The 12735-nt window shown below is 39.4% G+C and overlaps 1 protein-coding gene across 1 annotated transcript in view; it reads right to left on the reverse strand.

Moving 5' to 3' along the window:
* Positions 1–10709, reverse strand: part of Arhgap18 (Rho GTPase activating protein 18) — a 131919-nt gene extending 121210 nt beyond the window's left edge. Inside the window, exon 1 of the mRNA XM_042682835.1 lies at positions 10535–10709. Within this exon, the coding sequence (XP_042538769.1) occupies positions 10535–10647 (113 nt within the window). The 5' untranslated portion in view covers positions 10648–10709. The remainder of the gene's footprint in view (positions 1–10534) is intronic.
* Between the last annotated feature and the right edge of the window lie 2026 nt (positions 10710–12735).

Consider the following 12735-nt stretch of genomic DNA (forward strand, 5'->3'; position numbering starts at 1 on the left):
AGTGAATCCCAAGCCAGTGTTAGCTGAACAGTAAACCCTGTCTAAAAACAAAGCAAGACAAAAATAAATGTTTTTTTTTAATTATCAATAATATTTAAAATAAGGCTATACACATTTACTTCTACATTCAGTCAAGTAATTTCTATCAGATGATAGGCTATAGCTTTGACTATATATATTCATTGGAGAGAAACAATGAACAAGCATGCACTAGTAACTCTAGTAAAAACATTAATTATAGAATGCATTAATCAGGTTACATGTTTCTAGACCACCTATAAATAGACTAAGTTCCTTTAACTATCAGTGGCCAACTTACTTTTCCTTGACCAAACTTAAATCTCAATTATCCAAGAAAAATATATTAAAAAATAATTCTACATGTTAAAAAAAAAAAGCTGTATCTGTGCCAGACTATCTAAATGAACTTCTAGGAAAGTTGCTTTAGAATTCACTTGGATTTTATTATAACTCAAAAGCAAGAATTCTTCTATATCTATCATATGTACCCTACTAGGATCTTCACAACTACTTAGTTAAAAGACATAGTATTTTTTAATAATTTAAAATTTAAGATAGTCTATGTTTAGATATTCTTTGGAATTATCCAAGTTTCATTTGATGCTATTCATCAATTCTATATAAAACCTGCTATTTTCTTCAAATATAGGTGGTATGTGACAGGCTTTAGCATTCAGAGGTATACTTCAATTTCAATTTCAAAACTCTTTTTCACTTAGAAAGACAGTGTTTGATCAGAATGCTATTAAGGCATTTCTTACTTCACACAATTAATTAGATCAATTCTAACCTGATTCAACTAGGATCACAAGAACATATGTCATTTTCATTTTCTTAAATCTTCCAAAATAAATGACAAATGTATACAAGTACATGAGTATCAAGAGAATACAGTCATGTTCAGGAGCCATGGAAAGACATATTTACTGAAGTATGCACAGTGCCTTAGAAATATGCCTTGAAAATGACATTATACAAGAGAAAAATAAAACTAGAGGCAGGAAATTCATTTATCACTTTGAAAGGTCCCAAGGCCAAAAAGAAATACTGAACAGCCAGGCAATCGTGATTCATGCTTATAATCCTAGCTACTCAGGAGGCTGAGATCTAAGAATTGTGGTTAAAGCCAGACCAGTCAGAGGAGTCCATGTTAATTGGAGTTAATTGGAGTCTTTCTCTCCAATTAACCACCCAAAAGCAGAAAGTAAAGCTGTTAGTGAAGTGTTAGAGAGTTATCTTTGAGCAAAATAGCTCAGGGACAGTGCCCAAGCCTGTGTTCAAGCCCCAGGACTGGCACAAGAGATAGAGAGAGGGGGTGGAGAGAGGGGGTTACTGAATAGTAACCTCCAACTTGATTGTGAAGATTTTAGATTAAAAGGTTTAATTCTTACTTGGAATGAAGAACATACTTTCTCCCACAGCAACAATGCTACAAATAAGTATCATTTTGAATGTCTTGACTAAAAAAGTGTGGTTGTCTTATCCCTAACATGGCAGAATTGGGGCATTTGTAACTCCAAGGAATTGAAAGATCACTCTGTGCTGTCCCCTGCAGCGCCACCCCTCCCCCACCCCCGCCCTCCACTATGGAAAATGCCTTCATCTCTGCCCTTTGCATGGGGTATACATTTCATTCTCTCTTCCTCCTGGTACTTCCATTTCCACAAAAGTGGTGCCCAGTGAGAAAACAAATCATCCTTATCTGTGAAGCACACGTAAGCAGGAGCTACAAGGGGTATAGCAACTTGCAAGGCCATTACAGGGAAAGATATGAGAGGGGCTGGCAAGGAAAAAGACAGTTTCCAAACATACAGCAAATGTACAACAGACATTTAAGGTCACTGCATTGTGTGCGACATAGAGGAAGAGAAAAATCAAACAGTACAGTTTGCAAAGTTCTGCACTACGTGGGAAAGGAAAGGGGCAGGGGCTCAAGAGGAATTAAATGCAGGGGGAGTATGTCCTTCAGACCTGTACTATGGATATCAGACCCTCAAGACACACTTAGCCCTCTTCCATGAAGCTTTGCTTTTGAGATCAACAACTGATTATTTCATAAGGCATGCAAGATATATTTTAAAGGCGAAAAAATGTATGCAAGATTTTCCCTTTCCTAATGACTAACCATATTAAAAATTACCAGATCACTTTCTAGTTCACTAATAGTACCACAAGATTTCTAATTTAACTTGCTCCAAAACAAAAGTATGAAAGTTACTCAAGCCAGGTACCCGTGGCTCATGCCTGTAATCCTAGCTATTCAGGAGGCTGAGATCTGAAGATTGTGTTTCAAAGCCAGCCCAGGCAGGAAATGTCCGTGAGACTCTTATCTCCTATAAACCACTCAGAAAAACCGGAAGTGGCGCTGTGGCTCAAGTGGTAGAGCACTAGCCTTGAGCTGAAGAGGTGAGGTACAGCGCCCAGGCCCAGAGTTCAAACACTGTGACCAACAACAACAAGAAAAACAGTTACTCAAAATAGTCCTCCAAGTCTGAGTTCAATACCTGTAAATACCCTTTTAGTTACATTTTTGGCATTCTTTCACGTTATTAAAATAATCTGAGACACATAATTCACTCCAAAGCAATTTTTTAAATAAAGCATATATGTAGTAAAGAAAGCATTCACTTTCTAAACTATGTAATTAAGTTCACAAATGCTTTCGTTATTTTCAGATTCATTCACTAGCAGATAACTGCCTTCGCCTTTTCATCAGGATGGAAAGTATCTTTTACTTTGTGTCAAGCACTCTTCTCTGTATGTGTCAAGCACTCTCCTCTGTATGTTATTCATGGTAAACCAAACCTCAGGATAACTCTTGAACTAGGTACTGCTATATCCAGGATTCAGAAGGAAAAAAAAAATAACCAAAGTCCTGAAACACTCAATGACTTGTCTACAATCATACTGTGGAACTAAGATGAACCCTAGCAGTTGGTTCCAATATCTACATGGACATTCACTATTCCTTCCTCCCTCTCACACTCATTCCATCTTCTACTAACAGCCTAGTGGGAAACGAGCATTTTACAAGCTTTCAGTGTACACGTCTGCCACAAAAAAAAAGAAAAATCACAGCCAAGTTCCTCCCACCATAAATTTATAACAGAGTATAAATAGCAAAAAATTAAGATACAGATTAAAGTAAAAAGCCCAGAATGATAACTCAGGTTGGAGAAAACAAAGAATTGTACTGAAGATGATTTAGTAATAATGCACTTCCTCTATTTTTCCCCAGTTTTATAATTAATCTGGTGGAAGAGAGCATTATTTTTACTGACTTCACAAATGAGGAAAGAGATGGTATCCTAAACATCCTAATCACTGCCAGCAAGCAATGCCACATGCTTCCTGCAGGAATCCGTTCTCCTTACAGTACCTGCTGCCCAGAAACAACCAAGAGTGACCAATCATATGCTACTTAGGGTCCACTATGCCCTGATGTAAAAAATTAAGGGAGAAAAATCCAATCCACTTATTGAAATGTAAGATAAAATAATGAGTCAGATGTTCAAGGGACATCCATGAACAGCCACCCTGCTCAAGCAGAAGGGATAAGGTTAGAAAGTCTGGACAGAAAATAAAGTCTTAAAAAGAGAGAAGGATTGCACCCAAATAATGATACCTAACGAGTCACCGAGGGCAGAAGAGAGATCCTCCTTTCCCTAGGAATCAGATTCTGATGATAAGCCCTATTTCCCTGGAAGAAATGTTAAGTGTTCTTTCTACCCAAAAACCAACTACAAAAATACAAATGTAAAAAGAGATGAGATTTCCTACTCTTTCAATAGATATTTAATGACCTTAGCATAGAACACTCCAGAGGTGGTAACTTGCCCCTTAGGTCACCATGATTTCTGTTTACTTCTTGTGAAAAAAAAGAAAGAAGTTGGCCAGTTTACAGTGATAAACTCAGAAATCAGAAGACCATGTCTTCAAAAGGATCTACACATCCTTTCTGTTTCCCCTGCTCTCATCTCCGCAGCACATATCTACTCTCTTCTAATGTTAAGTCTTCTACTGTTTCCTTTTGTCATAAAAAAAAAAGCCTATGGCATATCATACGAGAGAAACTGTTGCAACAAACCACCCAACTGAAAGTATTGATATGAAATAAGGTATGGACCAGGACAGTCAATGAGACAAGAGTTCAGGTGAGGCTGGCCTACTATACCTTCCCTCTCTCCCCAAACAATGAGGTGATCATTCCACTAACAAGCACTATAAACATGATCTAAGGCCCAGAGTTTCAAAATCACACTGACAGCAACACCCCTACAAAGAGAGAGGACTCTACAGCAGAGCTGAGTCAAGACAAAGCAAGGGAGAGAAGGCAGCAGGTGGAAGTGAGACCTCATTCGCAATCAAGAAGCCTGGGAACATTTACTGCCACTTGTGGCAACCTTGGCCTCTAGGATGCTGGGTTGTTCTGTGTGAATGGCACTGATATTTACAGCTAGTAGGGGCATTAAAAAATAAGAAGAAAAATCCTACATTCTGATGGCTGGTCCAATTATAAAAAATTATTTCAGTCTAGCTGCCATGGAGTCCAGCAAAAATCATGGTTATCAGAGTAAATGTATCCATCATTGAGAGTTCATTTTGCCTTAACATTTATGAGAAATACTAATAGGACTTGACACACAAGCAGAACAATAATAAATCTTTACATAAAGGAAACCTCATCTAAACAAAAGAGTGACCATGAACTTAGCACAGTGAAAGAAAGAAGAAACATGAAATGAAATCAAGACACATTTTAGCAGATTTAGGGGATGTAGAGTAGGTAATTTGCAAGGTATAAATTAATAAGTTGCAAGGAATATATTAATAAGTTCTATAAAGTAAATTTTTTTTTTGGTTACTATTGGGTTGTAAAGGTTGAACTCAGGGCCTGGGCTCTGTCCTTCAGTTCTTTTGCTAAAGTATAATGCTAAAGTACACCTCTGAGCTAACGTGTCACTTTTTGTTTTTTGGTGGTTAATTAGAGATAAGAGTCTCACAGACTTTTCTTCCCAGACTAGCTTTGAACCATGATCCTCAGATCTCAGCCTCCTGAGGATTACAGGTGTGAGCCACCAATGCCCAGCTTAAAGTAAACTTCAAGTAGGCCCACAAAAATCACAGACCTCCTAAATAGGAAAGTCAGAAACAAGGGAACATCAGCTGGGAAACTCATTGATGCAGGATTGTCATCAGATACCACTGTCATCAGAAAATCCTGCAGATTCTGCCTTCCTAAGAGTTCCCTGCTCACTCCCTCCATTTTCCCAGTGACTGAGACCTTGGCCCAGGTCACCTTTACCACCTGTGTGTTGTTGCTGTTCTTACAATTCACAATCAACATTGCACCAGAGGAAACTTTGGATACTAAAATCTGCTCTGTTCTCCCTCAAAACCTTCCCCCCCAACAATGTCTTTTTATCTTGCTTTAAACTCAAATCAAGGTACCCAAATACTCTATAAAGTCATCTTGTTGTTTGCCTCACCCCTGTCTCCACACCCAAGTCTTTGCTCCTCTGGATGTTTGGTTCAGAGCTTCTTGCAAGCTCATGAATCCTACACTCCCTAACTCCTACACATAGCTCTGGGTCCTAGCTACCCACAGGGCTTGCTCCTCTTTTCTTATTTTTTACCCCAGGACATACTCCCACACACAGATGTTATTCTTTGTTATAGCTTCAATATGAAATATCCTCCACAAACTTTTGTGTTGATCTTCACTAGTCTTGATCTTCACTAATTTGGGAGGTAAAGAAAACTCTCGGGATTTAGGGCCTATTTAGATGAAATAGGTTATTCAGGAATAACCATGCAACCCAGTTGAATGGAGTCCTGGGCCCCATCTCTGTTGATCTCTCTCATCTTCCTGTTTACCATGAGATCAACAGCTTCCTCTGTTGCTTGTTCCTGATGTTAGGGTTGCTCAACCTCACCTCAGGCCTAAAGCATGGGGACAGGGATCATGGACAGAAACAATTGGAATAACAAAAACAATGAGCCCAAATCAATCCTTCCTCCATTATATTGTTTTTTTGAAAAGTTAACTAACTCCATTCTGTTTCCCATTATAACATCAGAACCTGGACAACTGTTTGACACTTAGTATAAACTTAGTATAAAAATCTAATGGCTGAATGGATTTTTTCCCCTTTTGTGCCAGTCCTGGGGCTTGAACTCAGGGCTTGGCTACTCTCCCTGAGCTTTTCTGTTCAAATCTAGCAGACTACCACTTGAGCCACAGCTCAACTTCTGGTAGGTTTTTTGTTTTGTTTTGTTTTTGTACTTAATTAGAGATAAAAGTCTCACAAACTTTCCTGTCTGGGCTGGCTTAAAATCACAATCCTCCGACCTCAGTCTCTTTGAGTAAAGGCACCTGGCCCAAATTTATTTTTATAGATAAAGAACTGAGGGAGAATTGGAGAGTGTGGAACCATAATAAGCCTATGAAGATACACCCTTGTACCATTTGGGATGCTGTGAAAAATAGAACTTCTGGAGTCAGGTGGAAGTCCACATTACCAAAAAAGGATCCACCCACATTCCATTTTGCCTAAAAGTCAATGTCTGCAGTCTGAAATGCCCATCAGTGATTCAAAGTAAGACTTGTATAGGCAAATGATAAAAATGTCAGGTAAGACTTCTAGGCAAATGATAAAAGTTCAAGGTAAGACTTCTATAGGCAAATGATAAAAATTCAAGGTAAGACTTCTATAGGCAAATGATAAAAGTTAGAATTTTTTTTAAAAAAATACTGATCAAAAGACATTTCCAATGTCTTTCAGACTTTTAAGGCTTTAGATATCATGCTTCAATTTTCAAATGTATCATTCTTAGGTAAGCCTGCACATCATGTTTCTTAACACATAACTAATGAGACATACAGAAGGTTCCATATGTTAAAAAGTGTGATCATCTCTGTCATTTTCTTTAGCTAGTGCTAAGGGAAGTTGTACTGAGCTATGGAACAGACACTGTCTGACGAAGTTTTACATGATCATCCCCTGTAACCATTCCAATGAAGTAAGTGCCATTATGAAGTTCAATAAGAGTTTAAAAAAACTTGTCCCAGAGCACACTCCTAATGACTGAGAGGCACAGGATGTGAACCCAGGCAAGTTGTTCTGAATCCTGGACTAAAAGGTGGGTGCCCAACAATGCATTCCCTCCTGGTTTTCCTTTGTAACACCAATGGTAAGTGGAATTAGCAAGGTCCTACGTAAGTACTCTCACACACTTGTTTAAACAAAACATACAGAATATTCAAGAGTTAAAAATTTCAATAAGAAACTACCTAACATCAATGGTAAAGGGAATTAGCAAGGTCTTACATAACCTGTTTAAGCAAAATAGACAAATATTATTCTAGAGTAAAAAATTCCAATAAGAAACATCACTGACATTAGTATAAAGACATGAAAAAAATATAAAGTGAACAGAACAGTTTTTCTTAAGATGATGACAAAGTCAAGAGAATGGCTAAAAAAAGATCAAATACTGTATTCTTTGAAAAACTGTCTTTTTTTGTAATGTAAATACTCTGAAGCTTGCTTGGAAAAGAGTAAATAAAGTCTTATAAATATAGCCACACACAAAAAGTGGTTTTCTTTGGAAACATTGGACTGCATACAAGTAAGCCAGAACAACTAATTTTAACTTAAGTCTTCAAATCCTGATACTTTATGGATAAAATATTACCCACCCACATGCCCCTACAAAAATAAAAAGATTCTGCAAATAGTTGGGAGGCCCTAGCTAAAAGTATGAGGAATTTTTTAAGCTGGCATCCAATGAATGTGTTCTGATAAGGAGAAAAAGTGAAATAGAAGGAATTTTAGACCAATAGATTCTTTAACAATCATTTATTAATTCCTCGGAAGACTAGAACAATTTTTTTTATAAACTTCATAAATGTTGACAATAAGCTATACAACTTGTGGGTAGGGACAGGAAGGAAAAACTTGGAGAGAGCAAGAAAAAGGATGATATTGTCCAAAAAAATGTAATCTTTACATGACTTATATAACTATAACACCTCTGTATGTGACCTTTATAATAACAATTAAAATTTTTAAATTTAAAAGATTAAAAAATAAACCTTTGTAAGAAAAACCCAAACATATTCTATAAAGATCCTAAATTGTATACATAACCCTTACTTTTTAAATATCATTAAACGTGTATGAGCTTATCTTACTGAATCAAATGTTTGAACAAAATACAGATAATTTAGAAGAGATTTTATCTTGTGATAAACAAGGTCAGAATATTGTGCTACCTCTAGCAACTTTTAAATAGTCAGGAGGGAATACAAAGTCTAATTTAGCCTCTTTTTAAGAGGTTGGTTTTTTTTCTTCTTCAAAGTGCTTTATAAAACTGGCCATCAACATGTTCCTTAGATCAGCTTCCTAATGCTTAAATAACCAGCCAATCAACCCAACCAGAGCCAAAGTCGGGCAAATTCTCTGTCATCATCATCATCCCCAAGGATCATTACTGATCCATCTTCTTCATTCCCTTCAACCCTATCCCAATGCTAAGTCCAGTATCTCAACATTCTAGGCTAAATTATGTACTTCCCAAAGTTCCATTCATTTATCTGATAAAAATATTCTATTTGTAAGAGAAAAAACAGTGAATTCTCATCTTTCCTCCATGCCTTTACTCCCATCCCTCACACCAAACTCCCTCCTTCCCCAACCAACGAAAACAAATAGCACTGGGATAACCATAACCTATGTTGGTATGGGCCAAGCAATATGACAATTGGCAGAAGCCTTTGGGAGCCAATTTGGAGCTGTGGCCTCAAGTGAGCAATCACCTCACTTCATAGACCACTACCTACTTTTCCCCTCAGTGCCTCTAGTCTCTGTTTCAGCAACAGCTTGAGAATGTTCCATTCCTTTCTTTGTTTGCTCTACCTATTCAAGTATAAACTACCTACAACAAACAAACGACAGCCCCAGGCAAAAGATTAGAACTATAGACTTGGCCATAACCTCAGGATCCCCAGCAGTTTAAGTTCTCACAGTGAAATAAGAGTTTGAATTCCAGGCCCCTAGATTCTGGTCCACTCTCACAACCAGTCTACTATCTTTGGGCCACCCTGCCTAAAGTCATTGAAGAACCTGCTGAGCTTACACAATAGTGACTCGCAAGTGAAAGCCAAGTGATGACTGGTATGAAAATGCTTTCTGCTGAGAGATTGCTAATGTATTACTGTACTCCAGAAAAAAAATAGATGAAAACATGATTTTCACAGAAAATACTTTAAACAGAAAATAAAATAGTAACACATGTCAAGCAGAAGCAGACAGTCCTCTTTGATCTTTGGAAATGAATTCATACAGTGGAATACATTCTGTGCATAACTTATTAAAAGAAAGTTTTGATCAGCCTAGGTCCAACTCAGAGTATTACTGCCATTCCTTTGGGGTTCTTTTTTGTTCTTTTTGCTTTGTTTTGTTTTTCCCACGCTCCATATTTGAGGATTTGAAAACAAATGAAAGGCAGCATTATTTCAGCTTCAGGCATAGGCATCAGTCATATAAGAACAAAGCAAGTTTTATTATCACATTAAGCATCAGGAGGAAATGAACTTATGAACAACTCATTTAGCCTCCCAGGAGATGAGGTTAACATCTGCTCTTTTTTCCAGGCCAATATTTATAATTTATATCTAAGACTAGAAGTTTAAAAAAAAAAAAAAAAGTTCAGCTAGTAAGAAGGTCATTAAGGGGAGAAAGGGGGAAAAAATCTCTCTTGGAAAACAGAACAAAGTACACGAATAGGGAGAAAGGTACTCTGCACCTCAGCAGTCTATGGAAGAACATTTGCCCTGTCTGCCTATAAAGCGATTTAACATTAACCACATTTCACTCCTGTGGCAGAGTACTATCTCCTGACAGAAACTCCTTTTAGAAAGCTCAAGGGGAGGGGAGGAAAATAAAATAGTCACATACACAGAAAGAATGTGAAGCATACTGCCACAGGCCAGTGTCTTGGGCATTTTGCCCAAGAGGTCTGCTTTCACAGGGAAGGGGGGTGGGTGGGGGGAAGCACTCTGACAACAAAAGCTTGTACAGTGAACAGCTTCCCTGGGTCCTGGCCGACTTTCCCAGCTAACAGTTCCAGGGGAGATGCCTGGAGCCCATTCACAATTCCAAGTCCTAGCAAGTGTTTCAAACACAGTCACTGGATCTCACAGCAGTTCGCGAATGCACCTGCTAAGCAAGTGGTCTGCTGGCTGTAAAATTCACAAATAACATCCCTAGCTCCTCCCAGTTCTTCTTGGTAATCCTAGGTTCTTTCAGACTGGGAGGAAAGGAGGTGGAAAGTACCCCCCCACACACACACCCACACACCACCACCCCAGATCCCTCTGCTGCCGCCCGAGGTTAGGTCCAGGTGCACATGTAATTAATTACCTTCTCTCCCTACGCGCTCCACCAACTTCCCTGTCACAGGTAAGAGGTTTTGCTTTGTGTGCTAGCTTGCAAAGGCCGGGACTTACCTCGAGGTGGCTTCCTCACCTCCCTTTGCAGGGCTGTCCCCCACGGCCTGGTCCTTGCCGCTGGGGTGGTAGGCGGTGAGCACGACACCTGGAGAATTGGAGAGCCAGCTCATGGTGAGAGAAGGGGCATAGTTTCTGCGATCCCGACCCGCAGGGGAATGAAGTTCCTGTCTCGCCTGGCAACTTGCTCATTAGCATGAGCCGGCCACGCCCCCTCGCCGCAGCGGCGATTCACACGGGCAGGGGCGGGGTCTCTCCAGGCCAGGGCTTCCTGGCTCTCCCAGTCAGCGCCCTGACTCACAGCAGCCCGGCGGGCCACCCCAGGGCCACCCCGGCCCCGCAAAGTCAGTGAAGGGGACCCTGTGGGTGGTGGTCCCTGCCCTCGAAGCAGTCTGATCAAACCGCCTGGGTACAGACTCATCCTCTGGATGGAAGGACTAGTACGTTTGTTAGGGAACAATGAGTTTGCCCTCCAGGCCGGCATCCCTGGGAGCCTTTCTGCTAACCTCCAGTAACAGGAGTTAAGGGCACTTCTTAACTCTTTCCTGCCCAGCCACACAACAGCAGAAACCAATGAACCTGTGACACCACTCTGCCATCCCGGGACAAGAAGGGCTTTTAATACTTGCTCTCATAAAATATACACATATATGTGTGTAGGTGTGTGTACGTGTGTGTGTTCATAGTGCACCCTCACCCTAAGACCCAATGCCAACTGTGCCTCTTGTTTAACCAAAATACTCTATATTACCAAAGAGAGGCACATCTACCTATGTTCTATGAAGTGTTATTGCTGAGACTAATATATATATATATATAGAGAGAGAGAGAGAGAGAGAGAGAGAGAGAGAGAGAGAGGTATCATTAATAGTGTAAAGAAAGTAAGATTAAGGAAAAGGCAAAGTTCCTGGAGCAGAATAACTCAGTTACTCAGTGCTAGAGTTAAAGTTAAACCGAATTCTAAATTATTCAATTTTCTTTCACCAAATTGTTGCTTTATTTTGTTGCTGAATATACTATTCCAAGAGTTATGAAAGTTACCATATTTGTTTTTCCTTACCTAAAAATGTTCTACTCTCATCCACACACCTAGTAAAAGACTTAGAAATCTGTGCTTATTGGTTTTTAAGAGCCATTTGTCTACCCATCTAAAATGCTTCATAATCACACATTCAATTCCATGGTTTAAAAGTGTGAGAAAATTAGCCCATTCTTACTTACTCAAAAAGTTTATTTTTTAGACAGTCTTTCTCTTTTCTATCTGTATTGAACTGCCAGTTACATACATCTTCCTTAAAAAGAACTTTTAAGTTTCTCACCCACTCCCTCCATGGTTGCCCAACTTTTCCATTCCGCATCTGGTACCCTCCTTGCTGTCCTTCTATCCCTGCTGCCTCAACCTGTAATTGTGAGCCCTATAATTAGGTGCTGGTTTCCATCTTACAACAGGTTTTGTAGCTTATCTTCTTGTTTCATCCTCTAAATTATCTTGCATTCCAGCACTACCAAATGATGTTTCTTCTTGCTTAAGAATCTGCACTGGCCAGGCACCAGTGGCTCACATCTATAATCCTAGCCACTCAGGAAGCTGAGATCTGAGGATCACACATTGAAGCCAGCCCACACAAGAAAGTCTGTGAGACACTTATCTCCAATAAATTACCCAGAAAAAGCACAAAGTGGTGTTGTGGCTCAAGTGGTGAAGTGTTTAGAGGCTCAGGAACAATACCCAGGCCCGAAGTTCAAGTCCCAGAACAGACACCAAAAAAGGCACAAGAATAACGAACTTTCACTGATATCTCATAGCTTACAGAGTCAGTTCTAAACCTCTGAGATGACCACAGTACATTCTCACTACCTTACCCAAGAGGAATTTTCCCTGTCAACTACCAGTCACCATTCACTCAGGTTACGCTAACTATTCCTTTCTCCTTCTGCATCTAACAATTATTCTGTATATTAGCTCTTCATCAAGGCTTGAATGGATGAAAAATTAGATGAAGCTAAGGTGACCTTTAAAACTCTACTAACACCTGGACTGAGGTGTGGCTTGAGTGGTAGGGTGATTGCTTAGCAAGCAGGAGGCCCTGAGTTCAAGGCCCACTCCTGCCAAAAATAAATAAATAAAACTCTTCTACACCACTGTAATATTAAAATTGGTGTCATAAGACAAGTGCTTTTCATGCAGAGACCAGTGCCAA

This window comes from Dipodomys spectabilis, unplaced genomic scaffold, assembly GCF_019054845.1.
Source record: "Dipodomys spectabilis isolate Male_0828 unplaced genomic scaffold, ASM1905484v1 ptg000001l, whole genome shotgun sequence".
Classification (NCBI taxonomy): domain Eukaryota; kingdom Metazoa; phylum Chordata; class Mammalia; order Rodentia; family Heteromyidae; genus Dipodomys; species Dipodomys spectabilis.